The 20,176-nt window shown below is 37.6% G+C and overlaps 3 protein-coding genes, 1 long non-coding RNA gene and 1 pseudogene across 5 annotated transcripts; 2 read left to right on the top strand and 3 right to left on the bottom strand.

The window, feature by feature from the left end:
• Positions 1-1,253: 1,253 nt before the first annotated feature.
• Positions 1,254-2,171, bottom strand: LOC123469815 (annotated as a pseudogene).
• Positions 2,165-3,215, bottom strand: LOC123469885. The gene is made up of 2 exons (XM_045169232.1): positions 2,786-3,215; positions 2,165-2,724 (listed from the first exon to the last, which is right to left on the bottom strand). Exons 1-2 carry the CDS (start codon positions 3,111-3,113, stop codon positions 2,165-2,167), a joined length of 888 nt encoding a protein of 295 aa, XP_045025167.1. The 5' UTR covers positions 3,114-3,215.
• A 535-nt stretch (positions 3,216-3,750) lies between these two features.
• LOC123469978 lies at positions 3,751-6,400 on the top strand. The gene is made up of 8 exons (XM_045169370.1): positions 3,751-3,819; positions 3,892-4,231; positions 4,294-4,854; positions 4,936-5,091; positions 5,153-5,284; positions 5,350-5,669; positions 5,733-5,913; positions 5,977-6,400. Exons 1-8 carry the CDS (start codon positions 3,751-3,753, stop codon positions 6,264-6,266), a joined length of 2,049 nt encoding a protein of 682 aa, XP_045025305.1. The 3' UTR covers positions 6,267-6,400.
• Positions 6,401-6,489: 89 nt separating this feature from the next.
• On the bottom strand, positions 6,490-7,854 carry LOC116916437. Of its 2 annotated transcripts, none has more exons than XR_006643152.1 (4): positions 7,589-7,854; positions 7,452-7,526; positions 7,030-7,389; positions 6,490-6,964 (listed from the first exon to the last, which is right to left on the bottom strand). It is a non-coding gene; the product is annotated as an uncharacterized LOC116916437 (long non-coding RNA). The 2 variants fall into 2 exon arrangements; XR_006643151.1 differs by having other exon boundaries at positions 6,490-6,961.
• Positions 7,855-16,289: 8,435 nt separating this feature from the next.
• Positions 16,290-17,723, top strand: LOC116917803. The gene has a single exon (XM_032923399.2). It carries the CDS (start codon positions 16,290-16,292, stop codon positions 17,721-17,723), a length of 1,434 nt encoding a protein of 477 aa, XP_032779290.2.
• The last annotated feature ends 2,453 nt before the right edge of the window (positions 17,724-20,176 follow it).

The following is a 20,176-nucleotide window of genomic DNA, read 5'->3' as shown; positions in this document are numbered from 1 at the left end:
GTGTTTTACTCAGTTTTTAACTGGTTCTTTCCACCGTCCTTTTTTTGTTATGAGACCCATCCCTGTAAAAATGAGATACAACTCATGAGAATGCTCCTCAACGTGCTCAGCAGATTCATATGATCAGAATCTTGCTTTAAAATTTGAAAATGCTGCTTGATTTTTAAAAGAATGTAAACATAAATCGCCTGGAGTTGTAAGAAACAGTAGAACTTATGTATTATTTGACAGGAGAAAATTTACATAGGCAGTGTGTGACGAATAGGAGTTACAAACCACTTACAAGTGCTTGTTCTAATGTCTGGCAAATCATTATAATCACTTAATTTATGCGGCAATGCGTACATTTTCCCCTGTAAGCAATTTAAATTCCATTCACCTATTCTATTTTCAAGTTTAGAAACAATATGAGTTCCATAGGTAGATGAGGGATAAGGATAATGGAACGCATCTTCTTTTAAGGAAAATTTGGAACCAATGATGAGCAACACTTTACTTTCGGGGGATTTTCGATGATATCAGAACAGACGACTACATTTCCGTTTTTCATTAGAGCAACATTGTTAGGGAATTTGTTTGATAAAACGAAATCGCGGAACGTGATTTTTTTCTCCTTATCGGGCCCTTTTCCATTTTTGAAACTTAAAACGACCTTGTTACTAGAATTCATTTCTTGCTCTTTTCCCAACAAAAGCTGTTGTGATGAATTAATGATCATCCCATCCGAAGAAGTGGGCAAAAGATACTTCGATCTTTCTACTAATCTGTTTCTTATCTGCTCTAAAGGTTTATTTCCCGAAGAAAGAATGTTTCTAAAGAATCTGTAGAAATTTTCGTAAGGGAAAGCACTCAAAGATTCAATTCCACAATCAAAATGAATAACGTCTTCCGGAAGATGAATAACTGCGTGTGTAGTCGGCCTGATTGGATAGCCAAAATCGATAAGTTGCTGAACAAAAAATTTCAAAACACACGATGCTCGCAAGGCATCCTCTTTTGGTACCGGGTTTGGGCTAAAACCTCCCATTAAGAGCATCGCATATTGAAGCAACATTAAGTTGTTAAATTGTTTTTCACTCAAAATGCCACTAAATACTGGAAAAAGAAAGTACATCAACAAATCTCTTAATTCATGATGCCTATACTTGTTTACGCAATTTTTAAGTGATCGAAGGTATCTGTCAAACTCAAATGGCTTGCACTTTTTGAAAAGTCGCAGTCTCGAATCTATTAAAGACAAAAGATTTTTGCTTATTTTACCCTCCTTTTGAACTGATACTATTCCCTTTAGTAATCTGCCAAAACAACATGCATACATTGTATGCATCGGTTCAATGGGGAATGCAGTAACCATTGGAACATTCAATTCAACAAATGGACTTATATCGTTAACATTAGTTATGTGGTTATCTCTACTTTCATCGCTTTCACAATATGACAAAAAATCCTCATCAGTTCTTGGGGGGGCGTTCAGTTCCAAAAATTGAATACTAGTTTTCGGCTCTTCTCCTGATTTCAGTGGCACTGTGGGATGATGAATGCATCGTACACCTTCCTGAATACAGCGTTCGCAGGACCAATATCCTGAATGTCCTTTTATTCGTTTAAGATACGATCGCATAGGCCAATCGGCTATGATGCACCGAATTGACACTGTAAATTGTCGACCAGCAGTAACTTGGTCATCCAGATTCGTCGGATCAAGTCGCACTAATTCTTGAATCAAAGGGGCAAGGAATTTCTTCACGTCTGGTTTTGTTTTGCAATGAGCAACGCCAATAATAACAGGTTTTCGCACTTTAAGTAAAATACGCTTGCACTTGGATAGATCAGTAGACTCACTCACTGAATGGACTATCATACAGATAGGGATGCATTCAGACTGTTCTGAATTGTCGAAAAACTGAACTCCATCCGCACTTAAATCCACCTCAAAGTGTGTCACATGACGAGAGATCAAAACTGCGTTGTCCGTGTCATCCAAGCGACGACCTTGAAGAAATGCTTTGGCCTGCTCCACTTCAACTTTCTTATCCATCTTGTAAATCTAGGAAAACGAAATAAAGGAGATCAGAAATAAACGACTTTTTGCCAACTGTTTCATCAAATAAAAACAAAAATTACCTTGTTTCTTAAACAAAAGGGCAAAGCTTCAGGATTTGTCCTATAGATGCCAAGCATACTGGAGGATATCCGCGTGTTTAAAATAGATGCCAACAGAATCACCACATAATGCGTTTTCTAGCCCAAAGTGTACGTATAGGCAATTGCCCTCGTCGTCCAAATTTATAACAGGGGGTAAAGGCATCGGTTTTCTCTTTTTTTTTCTCGTCGGTTGTTCAGTAGAGCTAGGTGTTTGTGACGATGTCAAGGTTTGTGCGCTTCTTTGATTCACTACATCTCTCCCATCTATATAAAGTAACTGCTGGCCTGTAGCTGGCAATGAGTCGTAGGCTGGAAGAGGCTGATATTCAATCAACAGTTTCAACAAGTATGTCATATGACTTTTCTTTTGATTCGTTGACACTGCAAAATGCTGTAAAATTTTCTTGAGAGTCAGTGTTTTTTCCAAATACTCTCCACCACATAAAAAATTAGCTGGCATTCCTTCAAATTCATGTGACGTATCATCTCCATCATCATCATCATCTTCACTAAACAACAGTTCAGCAATGTGTGACGTTCCACCTTCTTGTCCATAAGTATCCTGCGATGTATGGTAGCCTAATGAAGTATATGTTGTTAATAATAAATAATGTAAGGAAACGGTACTAGATTGGGTTACCATTAAGTGTAGTTGTGTTTCCTGGAACAGGTGTTGGCTTTGATGTCGATTGACATGGCTGGGTGGATATGTTTTCTTGAACTACAGACTTCGTCAACTCAAACTTTTCAAAAATCCATGGTGCTGATCTTGCTAATTTATCAAACGTAACTGGTGGGACACCTTTCATAAGCCACTCGTCGATGTACTTTCGTGCTTTTCTTTGTAAGATTCTTGAATATTCCGCTGTTACGTTACCAGCCTTCTTCTTGGGCTCACGTTTAAAGTATCCAGCAATCAACAGTATTTGATTAGTTTGAACATCACTGAACGGTAACAACTCGGACATTTGACACAACTATTCTAGTTCAAAACTGCAAAAAACCTAACTTAGCACAGAATAGGAAGAAAGAAAAACGTGACTGTCATGCGCTCCACAAAATGAAAAGCGTCTGCTACATTCCTAGGGATCATTGTTGCCACTTACGTTTGACCAACTGATTGGATTTATCTGTTTCAATTCATATTTCCTATTCTTATATCGAACTAAAATGCAGTAATTTATTAAAAATTTATTCATCAAGACTTAATGGATTTCATATCCGATTTAAATAATAAAGAAGATGCCAGATCTCTCAGTAACGGTGGCGTGCAGAAACTCCATTTTGTGACGTAGTGGCAAACTTGTGTGTTCCTAAGCCTGCTTTCGATTTCAAATTTCGTGATTTTTCTAAGTACCTAATTCGACGATTTTTCAGGTAAAATTTCACCGAAATATGTGATTTGTGCTTTAAACTTCACGTTTCAAAATTTAAATTGATTGTGAGATGACATATTTCATGTTTGATTTTTACTTTTTTCCGTCATTCGATTTTTGTGAATTTCTCACGTGGTAATCACATGTTTCACACGTGATTGCAGAACTAATCAGTTAATTAACTTCTTAATGGTTCTTTTTCAGGATAATATAGCGTTTTATATTGAAGATGGCATCCTCTGGTGACAGTGATGAACCCCAAGATGATTCGTTTTCATCTGACGAAGAAACATTTCAGGTCTTTTTCTTTGAAATTTTAGAAAGATAATACTTTTGTTCACTTTACTGTAACTAATGATTTCTATCTCAGGTTGGAAGAATTCAGCAATTCTGGAAGGGAACGTACAATGAAATTTTGCCTGAAGTTGGTAGTCATCCACTTGGAGGTAACTCATCGAGTGAAGTGAAGTTTTTCATTGTTACCACACTGGAATGTGGAGAAAACCGCATACAGCGACAAGTGCACAGTATTATCCCAACTGGATGGATTTCGAGCAACATGGAATATCTACTTTATCCTCAACCCAGATTCACAGTTGGGGGTAAAAGTCCGATTGACTGGGGAGAGAAGACATTCAGAAGATTCCAAATACCATTCGAGTCGTGGATGGAATATGATATTCATGCCATTTTAAACCAAACCAAGGTTGGTAAGTTAATTAATGTATTTGTTTCTACACACCTGTTTGTACCGTAATGTTTATTTATGCAGTTAAATTTACGAAAGCAATAAAGGCCGCCAAAGCTGCAGCTAATGGTCAACCCATACTGTCAGACGCTTTTATTTCAGACAGTGATCGTATTTTGGGCAGAGGATTAAGGAAGGCAGCTCAAAAGCGTCCATTGGAAGAGAAGGTTTCCGGAAAAGGCAAGGAAAGAAGAACGAATAATAATTCTCTAATAGAGACACCATCGTCCAGCTCCAACCTCAATCCAGCTGTTGCCATCAGGACTCAAAGCTTAAGATCTTGTCAGTCGAACACCCCGTTTGATTTCGAAAATTTCCCAACGAACTTAAATGTTGGAGCTTGTGTGGGCAACATCACCACCAACTCTGAGTTGGTTTCATTGAACAACTCATCCATGCCAGTTTCGAATGCAGCTGTACCGGCGCCCCATGGTAGCAGTGGTGACGGCAGCAATATTCTTCGTCCGTCCGTTATTCCTAGTCCACAACCGCATGATGTTGGCACAAGAACTGAAGCAGCATTATGTGGAGCTATTAACAAAGCAAGTGGAATGGTCAACAATGGAGCACCTTTACCGTCTACAAGTGATTATTTTTTTTTCATTTAATTGAATGTATATATGAATGTATATATGATGTTTATATGTCGTCTCAATTTGCAAACAGGCCACGTACAAGATGAAGAAGAGCAGAATCGGAATAATATTGATATTCAGGGTTCCAACGCTTTGCCGTCCATTTCACAAACACAAACTCGTGGACATGGGGCATATTTGAATGGCACTCAAAACAACGACGTTATAACACGTTCAACGAATATTGGTAAATTTTATTTTCGTCACTTTACTACTTCGTATTCCATTGACTATTTTGTTGTTGCTAGGTGTTGGCCATCATGACAAAGAGTTGGAAAGTCCTCCATCTTTTCCTACTTGTGATGAGTTCACGAGGTTGGATGCTGTTTACACACGTAGCTTGAACAGAAATAATGACACTCCATTGTCATGGGCAAACGGTAATTGAACCTCATTTTCGTGCTTCTCTCAAGTGTTTTTATATTATTGAAACCTTTTCGCACAGGTGGCGATCTCCTGCAATTGAATGGCTATCAGTCATCTCAGGCATTTTCATCATTCGACGTTCAGACATTGATGAGAGCCATTGAGCAAGTAGAAAAGAAGCTCGATGGGCTTGGAAGTACAGTAATCGAAAAGTTAGATTCCGTTTCTAAAAGAATGGAGGAGTCTTTCAAAAATGATTTGCCCTTAAAAGCTACCAAGCACGCCAACTACCATAGATGGATCGTGGAGTCCAACTTCGGAATTGTTTCTTGCGATACAGTAGAAAAACTCATTGCTACCAACACAGCTCTCTCGGACAAAACAATTGCAATAAGCATGGTTAGAAGCTGTTCATTTTCTTTTAAATTTCAAAATTAATTTTTTATCTTATGTTCTCCACAGGTTTTCTTCATATCTGAGCGATATAAGGCGTCCAAATCAATAGGCGCTTTTGTAAACCAGGCATATCGTTTGTTTTTATGTGACGGAACTAGTCAGAAAATGCAGTGGCGTAGTGTTGGTCGGGTCAATGACTTAAGGCCCGGACTCTCTGGTCTGATGAATATGCTTTCAGTTATAGGAGGTAAGCATCTTTTGTTTGCGCTTACATACAGCCCTTATTTCCTTCTATTTTTTTCTATTTTAGTTGCTCTCGACATTTTTAATCTTTCGCGGAACACTGCAAATGTTGATCATCGGAGGCTAATTGAAATGATTAAAAACTGCCGGAAATACAATGCCAAAAACTACAGGAAGAAGAATAATGTGCCAGGTGCCTTGGAGACGGATGCGTCAGCAGATGCTCCTCAGCTTCCAAATGCAAATGATGACAGTGACGCGGTTATTCTCTACAACTACATGACTATTCTAGAAAAAGAAGTTGTTAATTTTAGACCTCCGCCTGCTTTTGCTCGAGCACCAGATCTTTGTAATTGAAGATTCAACACCGTTTCAAACCTATTGAATTGACGTTTATTCTTTGCCAATGTCGTTCTAAAGTCAGAAAATTGTCATTTTATAATTTATTGCCTTTCGCAGTTACTCGTACTTTGGTTTTATTTAAGGTTGTTTCATATACAAAGACAAAACGCAATAAACGCTGATGGTTTCTCAATTCCATTTTCGTCTTTTTAACTTAATAGTAAACTATCTGAAAAAGAAGGGGAAGCTCAGTAGTTTTAAAAAGTAGGGTACCTGGAACCATTTTTAAATTCTAGTTCATAAGTCGTAGTTACTACCAGAAAATTACCGGTTTTTCTCACCTTATTGCTCGCTGTGTTACCTCTTTTTTTCTTACGGAAGGTTGGTTTATAAATCGTAGTTACCACCAGTAAAATACCGATTTTCTTCACCTTTTTGCTCACTGTACTACCTCTCAGTATTATATGGAAGGTGGGTTCTAAAACGGTTATAAATACTAGTTTTAAACCGTTTTCCGCACGCAAACAAGCGGTTATTCACCAGGGGTAAACCACGGGGTTTCATCTTAAAACTGGTGAAAAATACCCGGGAAAAACTGGTTTTGCCCCGCAAGATATTTGCTAGGGTTGTGTGCTGTATACCGAGGGCAGAGACATCTTCAAAAGATTGGTTGTTGGTCGTTGATGAACTAGGTTAATACACAGTCACACCTGCTAAGAATATGAGAACAATATTTTAAAAAAATTACAAAAATTTTAATTCCTAATGATGATACTACCTGACGTTGACAGAGAGGAACAAAACAATGAAAGAGACGGATCAAATACGACATCATCAGTGTCTAGTTGGACTGATGATGATATAATGGAATCCATATTTATCGTAGTCTCCATTCTAAGATCTCCACCAACAGCATCAATTTCCATTAGCCCGTAAGCAACAATGTCTATTAATTATATTTAAATTAAATGAATATTTACTTTACCAAATGTAGGGGAACTACCAATACAATGAGGTGATGCAGCACTTGCCGTATCTTGATTGATAATTATTGTTTCTTCTGCGGGTTTCTTGGTTGTTTTCTGCTTTGGTCTGGTTGTTAGTCTGGGAGACTGATTTGGAATAACCTTTGCATCTCCTGTAGAAAAACACATTATATATAACAGTTGAATAGGTTTTTTAGGAATAGTTGTTACTTACTGTGCTTTGTTTTAAATCCAGACAAATTTTCAATTTTGTCGACTAGTGCTTTACGCTTCTTTGGTTTCTGTGATGCTGAAAACAAATTAGATCATTAATACATTGTAATTAAAATGAAAAACACGCTGTAAACTTACTGAGGAAGTATTGTGGGATTGCATTTTCAGCAAGCCTCCACCTTTTGTAAGGACAAAAATAGTCCAGCACAAAAGATCCTTTAATAACATCATGTGGAGCAAAATGTTTTTCACACAATCTGTCCCCAACAGTAATTCCGCCTACTTTTTGCTGCCAAGATTCCAAATTAGTTTTGTTTACACCAAATGTGGAAACTTTCTGGTTTTCCTTGTCGTAAATAACTTTACAAATAAAACAAAATCCAACAAGCTTTACCGACGCCGCCATGTTTCCTTAGGTAGATTGACACTAACCGTCACTGAGCTAAACTTTGTTTTATTTTCGTTACCTAGATGGCGAAAAGAACGAGTTTAAGTTCTATTCCCATTGGCTGCTGGCAATTGACGTCACATGAAGAAAGGCTCCTCCCCTTTGAAAAACTAGGACGTCTTCCAATGTAAAGAGCTCTTATGGCGTTGAGCAACCGTAACAACCCTGGTTTTATTATGAATTTATACTTCTACATATAAACAGAATCAAATATACTTGTATTCAATATGAATAAACTGTGATACCACGAGTTTTTACTTCTATATGTAAACAGGACCAAATATACTTGTACTCAATGTGAATACACTGTTATATTATGAGTTAATACTTCTACATTGAAACAGAATAAAAAAACTTGTATTCAATGTGAATACACTGTTATATTATGAGTTTATATATCTATATGTGAACAGAATCAAATATACTTGTATTCAATGTGAATACACTGTGATACCATGAGTTTTTACTTCTATATGTAAACAGGATCAAACAAACTTGTATTCAATTTGAATACACTGTTATATTATGAGTTTATACTTCTATATGTGAACAAAATCAAATATACTTGTATTCAATTTGAATACACTGTTATATTATGAATTTATACTTCTACATGTAAACAGAATCAAATATACTTGTATTTAATGTGACTACACTGTAATACCACGAGTTTTTACTTCTATATGTAAAAGGATCAAATTTACTTGTATTCAATGTGAATACACTGTTATATTATGAATTTATACTTCTACGTGTAAACAGAATCAAATATACTTGTATTCAATGTGAATACACTGTGATACCATGAGTTTTTACTTCTATATGTAAACAGAATCAAATATACTTTTATTCAATCTGAATACACTGTTTTATTATGAGTTTATACTTCTACATGTAAACAGATTCAAATATACTTTTATTCAATATGAATACACTGTGATACCACGAGTTTTTACTTCTATATGTAAACAGAACCAAATATACTTGTACTCAATGTGAATACACTGTTATATTATGAGTTTATACTTCAACATTAAAACAGATAAAAAAAACTTGTATTTAATGTGAATACACTGTTATATTATGAGTTTATACTTCTATATGTGAACAAAATCAAATATACTTGTATTCAATTTGAATACACTGTGATATTATGAGTTTTTACTTCTATATGTAAACATGATCAAATATTATTGTATTCAATGTGAATACACTGTGATACCATGAGTTTTTACTTCTATATATAAACAGGATCAAATGTACTTGTTTTCAATGTGAATACACTGTTATATTATGAGTTTATACTTCTACATGTAAACAGAATCAAATATACTTGTATTCAATGTGAATACACTGTTATATTATGAGTTTATACTTCTACATGTAAACTCTTTCTTTGCAACCCGCGAAAAAGGTGCAACATTAAATGTAGGAAAATTAACCGAAACGTAGAGGAAGAGAAGAATGGAAAGAAAACGAGAGTATGGTAGGCACCATAGTATCCCTTCCATCAAAACAAAATGAAAGGATATAGACCCATTTGCCTGCTAAAGAAACTCGCAAGCATGACTGTATTTGTATTCAATGTGAATACACTGTTATATTATGAGTTTATTCTTCTAGATTTAAACAAAATCAAATATACTTGTATTCAATGTGATTACACTGTGATACCATGAGTTTTTACTTCTATATGTAAACAGGATCAAAAATAGTTGTATTCAATGGGAATACACTATTATATTATGAGTTTATACTTCTACATGTAAACAGAATCAAATATACTTGTATTCAATGTGAATACAATGTGATGCCATGATTTTTTACTTCTATATGTAAACAGGATCAAATATACTTGTATTTAATGTGAATACACTGTGATACCACGAGTTTTTACTTCTTTATGTAAACAGGATCAAATATACTTGTATTCAATGTGAATACACTGTTATATTATAAGTTTATACTTCCACATGTAAACTGAATCAAATATACTTGTATTCAATGTGAGTACACTGTTGTATTATAAGTTTATACTTCTACATGTAAATAGACTCAAATATACTTGTATTCAATGTGAATACACAGTGATACCACGAGTTTTTACTTCTATATTGTCACGGTTATTGAGGCCCCATGGACTAGTTGTCACGTCCGGCGCTCCTGTATCAGTTATTGACTGCAACTCTACCCGAGATGTCCGGCAGTCTTGTCAGCGGATATTTTCCCCGGTAGCTGCTGTTCACATAAGTGCATAAATACTCGTACGTTTCCCTTGCTGTGCCCCCAGTCTACTTATATCTGGTGTAGTGTTATGTACGTTTACGGTGAATAAACGTGTCTTAGTCACTACCCGGGTCTTCAAGTAACTCCCCGCGTTAAAATATGTAAACAGGATCAAATATACTTTTATTCAATGTGAATACACTGTTTTATTATGAGTTTATACTTCTACTTGTAAACAATATCAAATATCCTTGTATTCAATACGAATACACTGTCATACCACGAGTTTTTACTTCTATATGTAAACAGGACCAAATATAATTGTACTCAATGTGAATACACTGTTATATTATGAGTTTATACTTCTACATTTAACAGAATCAAAAATACTTGTATTCAATGTGAATACACTGTGATATTATGAGTTTTTACTTCTATATGTAAAGAGGACCAAATATACTTGTATTCAATGTGAATAGACTGTGATACCATGAGTTTTTACTTCCATATGGAAACAGGATCAAATATACTTGTATTCAATGAGAATACACTGTTATATTATGAGTTTACACTTCTACATTTAAACAGAATCAATTATACTTGTATCCAATGTGAATACACTGTTATATTATGAGTTTATATTTCTATATGTGAACAGAATCAAATATACTTGTATTCATTGTGAATACACTGTGATAGTATGAGTTTTTACTTCTATATGTAAACAGGATCAAATATACTTGTATTCAATGTGAATACACTGTTATATTATGAGTTTATACTTCTATATGTAAACAGAATCAAATATACTTGTATTCATTGTGAATACACTGTGATATTATGAGTTTTTACATCTATATGTAAAAAGGATCCAATATACTTGTATTCAATGTGAATACACTGTGATACCACGAGTTTTTACTTCTATATGTAAAGAGGATCAAATATACTTGTATTCAATATGAATACACTGTCATACCACGAGTTTTTACTTCTATATGTAAATAGGACCAAAAATAATTGTACTCAATGTGAATACACTGTATATTATGAGTTTATACTTCTTCATTTAAACAGAATAAAAAATACTTGTATTTAATGTGAATACACTGTGATATTATGAGTTTTTACTTCTATATGTAAAAAGGATCAAATATACTTGTATTCAATGTGAATAGACTGTGATACCATGAGTTTTTACTTCCATATGAAAACAGGATCAAATATACTTGTATTCAATGTGAATACACTGTTATATAATGAATTTATACTTCCACATGTAAACAGACTCAAATATACTTGTATTCAATGTGAATACACTGTGATACCACGAATTTTTACTTCTATATGTAAACAGGACCAAATATACTTGTATTCAATGTGAATACACTGTTATATTATGAGTTTATACTTCTACATGTAAGCAGAATCAAATATACTTGTATTCAATGTGAATACACTGTTATATTATGAATTTATACTTCTATATGTGAAAAGAATCAAATATACTTGTATTCATTGTGAATACACTGTGATATTATGAGTTTTTACTTCTATAGGTAAACAGGATCAAATATACTTGTATTCAATGTGAATACACTGTGATACCACGAGTTTTTACTTCTTTATGTAAACAGCATCAAATATACTTGCATTCAATGTGAATACACTGTAATATTATGAGTTTATACTTCTACATGTAAACTGAATCAAATATACTTGTATTCAATGTGAGTACACTGTTATATTATAAGTTTATACTTCTACATGTAAACAGAATCAAATATACTTGTATTCAATGTGAATACACTGTGATACCACGAGTTTTTACTTCTATATGTAAACAGGATCAAATATACTTTTATTCAATGTGAATACACTGTTTTATTATGAGTTTATACTTCTACTTGTAAACAGAATCAAATATACTTGTATTCAATATGAATACAATGTCATACCACGAGTTTTTACTTCTATATGTAAACAGGACCAAATATAATTGTACTCAATGTGAATACACTGTAATATTATGAGATTATACTTCTAACTCTTTTAATTAGCCTAGTTAGTCTTTGATAGTCTTATATTTGGTATATTAAAAAAATAATGAAGAAGACACGTAGTGCCATAAGGAAGCACGGCGGAAAACACCGCGTTCGGATAATTGTGCACTTATATGCCTGCTAGCGGCTACAAGTAAAAAAAATAAAAAAAAAAATTCTTTAGATACCTTAGTTTATTATTAGGTCACAAAATTATTTTCATGCACTTAGACGGGTTTTTTATCCCTTTTTTTCGCAATCGCGCTAAGCGCCCTCCGTCATTTGAAGCCATGCTAAAATGGTCCGAATACTCGAAGTGTTCGGATACTTTTGGCACCTACTGTACTTCTAAATGTAAAGAGAATCAAATATACTTGTATTTAATGTGAATACACTGTGATACCACGAGTTTTTACTTCTATATGTAAACAGGACCAAATATACTTATACTCAATGTGAATACACTGTTATATTATGAGTTTATTCTTCTATATGTGAACAGAATCAAATATACTTGTATTCAATGTGAATACACTGTTATATTATGAGATTATACTTCTACATTTAAACAGAATCAACAATACTTGTATTCAATGTGAATACACTTTTATATTATGAGTTTATTCTTTTACATGTAAACAGGATCAAATATACTTGTAGTCAATGTGAATACACTATTATATTATAATTTTATACTTCTACATGTAAACAGGATCAAATATACTTGTATTCAATGTGAACACACTATTATATTATGAGTTTATACTTCTACATGTAAACAGAATCAAATAAACTTGTATTCAATGTGAATACACTGTTATATTATGAGTTTATACTTCTTCATGTAAACAGAATCAAATATACTTGTATTCAATGCGAATACACTGTTATATTATGAGTTTACACTTCTACATGTAAACAGAATCAAATATACTTGTATTCAATGTGAATACACTGTGATACCACAAGTTTTTACTTCTATATGTAAACAGGATCAAATTTACTTTTATTCAATGTGAATACACTTCGATATTATAAGTTTATACTTCTACATGTAAACAGAATAAAATATACTTGTATTTAATGTGAATACACTGTGATACCACGAGTTTTTACTTCTATATGTAAACAGAACCAAATATACTTGTATTCAATGTGAATACACTGTTATATTATGAGTTTTTACTTCTATATGTAAACAGGATCAAATATACTTGTATTCAATGAGAATACACTGTGATTCCACGAGTTTTTACTTCTATATGTAAACAGGATCAAATATAGTTTTATTCAATGTGAAAACACTGTGATATTATGAGTTTTTACTTCTACATGTAAACAGAATCAAATATACTTGTATTCCATGTGAATACACTGTGATACCACGAGTTTTTACTTTTATATGTAAACAGGACCAAATATACTTGTATTCAATGTAAATACACTATGATACCATGAGTTTTTACTTCTATATGTAAACAGGATCAAATATGCTTGTATTCAATGTGAATACACTATTATATTATGAGTTTATTCTTCTATATGTTAACAGAATCAAATATACTTGTATTCAATATGAATACACTGTTATATTATGATATTATACTTCTACATTTAAACAGAATCAACAATACTTGTATTCAATGTGAATACACTTTTATATTATGAGTTTATACTTTTACATGTAAACAGGATCAAATATACTTGTATTCAATGTGAATACACTATTATATTATAATTTTATACTTCTACATGTAAACAGGATCAAATATACTTGTATTCAATGTGAACACACTATTATATTATGAGTTTATACTTCTACATGTAAACAGAATCAAATATACTTGTATTCAATGTGAATACACTGTTATATTATGAGTTTATACTTCTACATGTAAACAGAATCAAATATACTTGTATTCAATGCGAATACACTGTTATATTATGAGTTTACACTTCTACATGTAAACAGAATCAAATATACTTGTATTCAATGTGAATACACTGTGATACCACAAGTTTTTACTTCTATATTTAAACAGGATCAAATTTACTTTTATTCAATGTGAATACACTTCGATATTATAAGCTTATACTTCTACATGTAAACAGAATAAAATATACTTGTATTCAATGTGAATACACTGTGATACCACGAGTTTTTTTTTCTAGATGTAAACAGAACCAGATATACTTGTATTCAATGTGAATACACTGTTATATTATGAGTTTTTACTTCTATATGTAAACAGGATCAAATATACTTGTATTTCATTGAGAATACACTGTGATTCCACGAGTTTTTACTTCTATATGTAAACAGGATCAAATATAGTTTTATTCAATGTGAATACACTGTGATATTATGAGTTTTTACTTCTACATGTAAACAGAATCAAATATACTTGTATTCAATGTGAATACACTGTTATATTATGAGTTTTTACTTCTATATTTAAACATGATCAAATATACTTGTATTCAATGTGAATACACTGTTATATTATGAGTTTGTACTTCTACATGTAAACAGAATCAAATATTCTTGTATTCAATGTGAATACACTGTGATACCACGAGTTTTTACTTCTATATTTAAACAGGATCAAATATACTTTTATTCAATGTGAATACACTGTTTTATTATGAGTTTATACTTCTACATGTAAACAGGACCAAATATACTTGTATTCAGTGTGAATACAAGGTTTATCGAACCCCTTTCCGACCATCAACGCTATCGAGGAGGCGAGCGTGTCCAACCTTGGCATGCTGCGTGTGACCTTTGTAATGCTGAACCTTGGCATCGCCTGGCCTTATGCCCAAAGTTCATCAGTTTGTCACCTGCTCAGACGTCCCAATACATCTACGACATCCGAAATTGCTTCCGTTGCCTGGGGCTAAATCACAACAGCAACGATTGTAAGAAGGTAGACCAGAAATGTGGAATAGGATTCTGCATGGGAAAGCACCATACACATCGACATGGAGCGAACAAGGTCGCCAGCAACAAATTTTCCGGGAAGACAAACGACAGGTCGTGACTATCAACGAATTCGCTCGTGGCTTGGATCAGAGCCTCATGCGAAGAATGGATAACGATCTCCCCATTTGTTCGAGTTACAGTTAAGAATAGAAACTTCGCAATAGAGACCCTAGCCCTGTTAGACACTGGATGTGAGACGTCACTCATTACACAAGAATTAGCCAAGGAGTTGAAATTAAAAGGGCCCCTACGACAGATACGGCTCTCAAACTGCCAGATCGCTTCGCGTTTTTCAGCAGTCTCATTTGAAGTGGCGCGTGTGATGATCGTCCCGAAGCTTCAGCTGGTGGAGCAGTATGTAGACTGGACAAAGGAAAGAACCCGATTGACACACTTGGCAGACTTGGACCTTGGTGTTTTCGACTCCAGACTAGTTGGAGTATTTATTGGAGCAAACGTGGTAGGAGCCCTGAGACAGCTGGATATTCGAGAACCGAAGGAACGAGGACCGTACGGAGTGCTAACGCCTTTCGGATGGACCGTCTTGGGAGAAATTCCTGCCAGATCGAGCGAGATGGACTCCCCCCAATGTCGCCAAATCGAAATTGATGGAGATGGAGGATCAGACGTTATTGAACAGTTCTGGCGTTTCGAATCGTTTGGATCAAGACTAGAGCAGAAGGAGTATTTGGCGGAGCGGGAAGGACTGGCACTGTCAACACTTAATCGAACAATCCGGAACGTTGGTGACAGATACGAGATCGGTCTACCGTGGCGGTCCGAAATGGTGCAGTTGCCAAACAATCGCGCAAGTGCTCTGCGTCGACTTTTCGCAACGGAGTGTCGTTTCCGCAGTGACATGGAGTTCGCTCGACGCTACACAAGTGTGATCGAGGCTGGATTCGCCAGGCGATTGAGCTTAGAGGCCAAACGGAAGAACTTGGTAATCCCCACTTCCTAGTGACGAATCCGAATAAGCCCGAAAAACAAAGACTGGTCTTCGATGCCGCGAGAAAACACGGCTTGGTGTGCCTAAATGACGCACTGTTAAGAGGCTCGCTGCTCCTTACCAACCTACACGACCTATTTCTTCAATTTAGGGAGCGACCGTATGCCGTTTCGAAGGACATCGCAAAGATGTTCCTTCAAGTTCAAGTGAGAGAAGAGGACCAGCCGGCTTTTCGTTTCCCGTGGAGACGGCCAGGAGATGAAGGCCAAACCGTAGCATACCAGATGATGGTAGAAAATTTCGGAGCTGCTTCCTCTCCCACTTCTTGCACTTTCGTACTGCGTCGGACAGCAGAGGATAACCCTGGGTACAGCGATATAGCGCACAAGGTGACTGAAAATTTCTACGTCGACAACTATTTAGACTCCTTCGACGACGCTGCCTCTGCCATCGACTGTTGCCGACGGATGGGAGAATTGTTGAAAAAGGGTGGTTTTGAACTGACTCACCTGATGACGTCTTCGCGAGAGGTGTGGCAAGCCTTTCCTGCTGAGAAGCGGGCTCAACCGGAGCTGAACGTGGATTTGGACAACCTCCCTATCGAACGAACGCTAGGGCTCCTATGGCACGGAGAAACTGACACTTTTACGTTTTCATTCAACAAGACGGACGGCACGGAGACCAAGAGGTCGATACTGGCCGCAGTATCGAGTGTTTTCGACCCGATGGGGTTTCTAGCTTGTGTCACTCTGATCTCCAAAATACTACTACAAGATATTTTGCGGTATGGACGATACGACGGCGAAGCGGACAAGTTGAAGATCGGATGGGACGACCGCCTACCCGAGAGCCTGTTGAAACGATGGTACACCTTCGCTGGAGAACTAAACGCCTTACAAGCTCTGCGAGTAGTGAGGAGCCTACGCCCGCTCGACTTTGACCCAGCTCTGACTACATACCAACTACACACATTTTGTGACGCCTCAACGCGCGGCTACGGAGCAGTCGTCTACCTGAGAGCACAATGTAGGTCGTCTACAGCAGTGAGTCTAGTTACCGCCCGTGCAAAGGTGGCTCCAGTTCGGCAGCAAACAATTCCGCGCCTGGAGCTAATGGGTGCGATTCTTGGATACCGACTGGGAATACGAACTAAGCGAACCTTAAAAGTGAATATTGACTCTGTAACTTGGTGGACAGACTCGAGCACAGTGCTTCATTGGCTGCGTACCGAGGCCACACTGTATAGTGCATTCGTTGCAAACGGCAAGGAAGAAATTCGTGAAGGGTCAAACTCATCGGAGAGGCGCCACTTGCCGGGAGCGCAAAATCCTGCCGACGACGGAAGCCGTGGAATCTACGCTACAGAGTTAAACGCAGATCAACGCTGGTTCCAGGGCTCCAGTTTTTTACGAGAGCATCCATCAAAGTGGCCAATCAACAATGGCCAGCTACCGGAGGGCCCGGATTTGGAGGAAATGCACCCCGTCCACATAAGAGCAGTAACCGCCGCCGAGAGCAGAATTGACCGGCTAATTGAGACCTCAACAAGCCTTACAGCACTGGAAAGGAGCGTAGCAGAGATGGACGGATTTTCAGAGAAACCAACCGTAGCCCGATTGTGAAGGGCGTTAGAGAAGTGCGTTCGGCGCGTGCAGGAGGGACATTTCCAAGCCGAAATTGACGCCATTCATAACGGTCGATGTATTCCCAGAACATCGAACGTTCTCAAGCTTTCCCCGTTTTTGGACCAGTTTGGAGTGCTCCGCGTTGGTGGGCGGATAGAAAGGACGCCGATTGATCAAGATGCAATTCACCCGATGCTGTTACCACATCGTCACCCACTTACGAATCTCGTGATCAAGGACGCACACGAGAGGTGTTTTCATTCTCAAATCGACCGAACCCTGTAAGAGGTACAATCAAGATTTTGAGAGATTATACGAGGAGGCAGAGCGGTGCACGACGAAGTGAGAAAATGCATGGGCTGCAGACGAAGATTTTCCAAACCAGTGCAACCATTCATGGCCCCACTCCCGCGGCTCGGGTAACCCCGGATCTCCCGACGTTTACACACGTTGGAGTTGACAATTTCGGGCCGCTTCACATAGCGATAGGACGGCGGACGGAGAAACGGTATTTTTACGTGCCTCGTAACACGCGCCGTCCACACCGAAATGCCTGTCCAGTTCGACACGGATTCATTCCTGATGGCCTTACGACGGTTTGTGAGCATCCGGGGACAACCAAAAGAAGTTTTCAGCAACAACGGTACTAATTTGGTGGCAGGTGAACGTAAGCTACGAGAAGGATTGCGCGCTATGGAGAAGGAAGACAAGATTTTCAGCAAAGCAGCAGAAATGAAGATCCAGTGGCACTTTTCACCGCCATCTGCACCACATTTCGGAGGAGTATGGGAACGCCTCGTCCATTCAGCTAAGAACGCCCTTAAAGCAGTTCCTGGCATGCAATCCGTTCAAGAAGAAGTTTTCAGTACTACATTGAGGGAGGTGGACTCCATGTTGAACGCCAGACCACTCACGCATCTGAGATGGCATCCAGAGAACAGAGGACCTTTAACCCTAAATCACTTCCTCCTCGGCCAGCCGCATCCGCACTCTCCGCCCGGACTCTTCGACGATACCCGAGGGTTGTCACGTCGCAGATGGCTACGAGCCCAAGAACTGGCTCAACAATTCTGGAAGAGTTGGTTACGAGAATATGTGCCATCCTTGTTTCAGCGTACGAAGTGGACAAAGAAGGAGCGCAACATAGCAGTTGGAGACATAGTCCTGATAGTTGACGACAAGAACCCTCGTGATAAGTGGCCAACTGGCCGAGTAACTGAGGTACTACCTTACAAAGCTGAAATGGACGGAAACCAAACCGTAATAGTAGAGACGGAGGATGGAGAATATCGGCGGCCGGTGGTAAAACTGTGTCTTCTCAAACCGTAGAGGAAGAAAAGGCTGATGACCAAGAAGAAACAAGGAAGAAATGATGAAGTTTTCCAGAAGGAAACGTGGACTATGTTGCGGCTCAAGGAACCGCAAGAATGAGTTGGCAACGCCGGTTTTTAGGGGGCGTTTTTTCGGCAGACGTTTTCTTTTTTTTTGGCTGTTCTGAGCGCCGGGCAGTGAGATTGATGATTCAGCTCTTCAAAATAAAGAGGAAGTTTTTGCATAAGATTTGTGTTCTCGTCGCTGTTATTCTTTCACTCGGGTAATATTCTAGCAGTATTTTATAATATTATAATTGCCAAGACGATCTGTGGAAGGAAATTTCTAGAGGTTCCGAGGGAGAACACTTGTATAGCGAAAGCCATTTCGCTAGACCATAAGGGCGTGTAGACACGATTTATTAGCTAATGTTTAAAGGCAAGGGAACGAAAAAACAAACAAAAGAGTGTAGATTTTTCTTCCTGTTTTTCTCTCTCTCCCTCTTTCTTCTCCTTTCTCACTCGTTCTCCTGTAGGCCTGGGCCGCTTACACCACTCAGACATAATTTAGCTTTCTCGCAGTTAGGATGTCGGCTCAGAATTTCGCAATCGCGGGCCTCGTAGCCGCTCTTGGGATTCCAGAGCACGAAGTTTTTTTGCAAGAGACGAAATTTTGGGAAGAGATCCTAGTGCGCGTGGTCGTGACCGAGAATATCATGATAGACTTTCGGGTGTCAATCAGCCTCAGTTAATTAGGGATCGATGCGCGTTGCGGCGCACGGCAAAAGAAGAGGATAGGGAACATTTCATGTGTTACTCTCCACCACGTGACAACTTTTACCATCGGCCCTACGAGCAACGTGAATACGGGCCCTGTGATCGTGAACGGCCCAGTTACGGTCTTGAATATCATCGTAGTGAAGGAACGTGGGGTCAGCAGTACGGCTTGGATTCAACGCGACTTTGAGCGTGAACGTGAGAGGCAACGTTAGCTTCATTGGCGGCGTGAGAGGCTGCAACGGCAGAATGAAAGTCGACGTGGGTCACAACACAAGCTCGATTGGCAGCAGCGGCAACGACAAAACGTGAGTGTTCGTCGTAAAAGTGAGCGCCGGGATGTCAGTGATCAACACATATCAG

Source organism: Daphnia magna, linkage group LG2 (assembly GCF_020631705.1).
Source record: "Daphnia magna isolate NIES linkage group LG2, ASM2063170v1.1, whole genome shotgun sequence".
Lineage (NCBI taxonomy): Eukaryota > Metazoa > Arthropoda > Branchiopoda > Diplostraca > Daphniidae > Daphnia > Daphnia magna.
The sequence above is the reverse complement of the archived record's forward strand: the minus strand, read 5'-3'. Positions and strand labels throughout refer to the sequence as shown.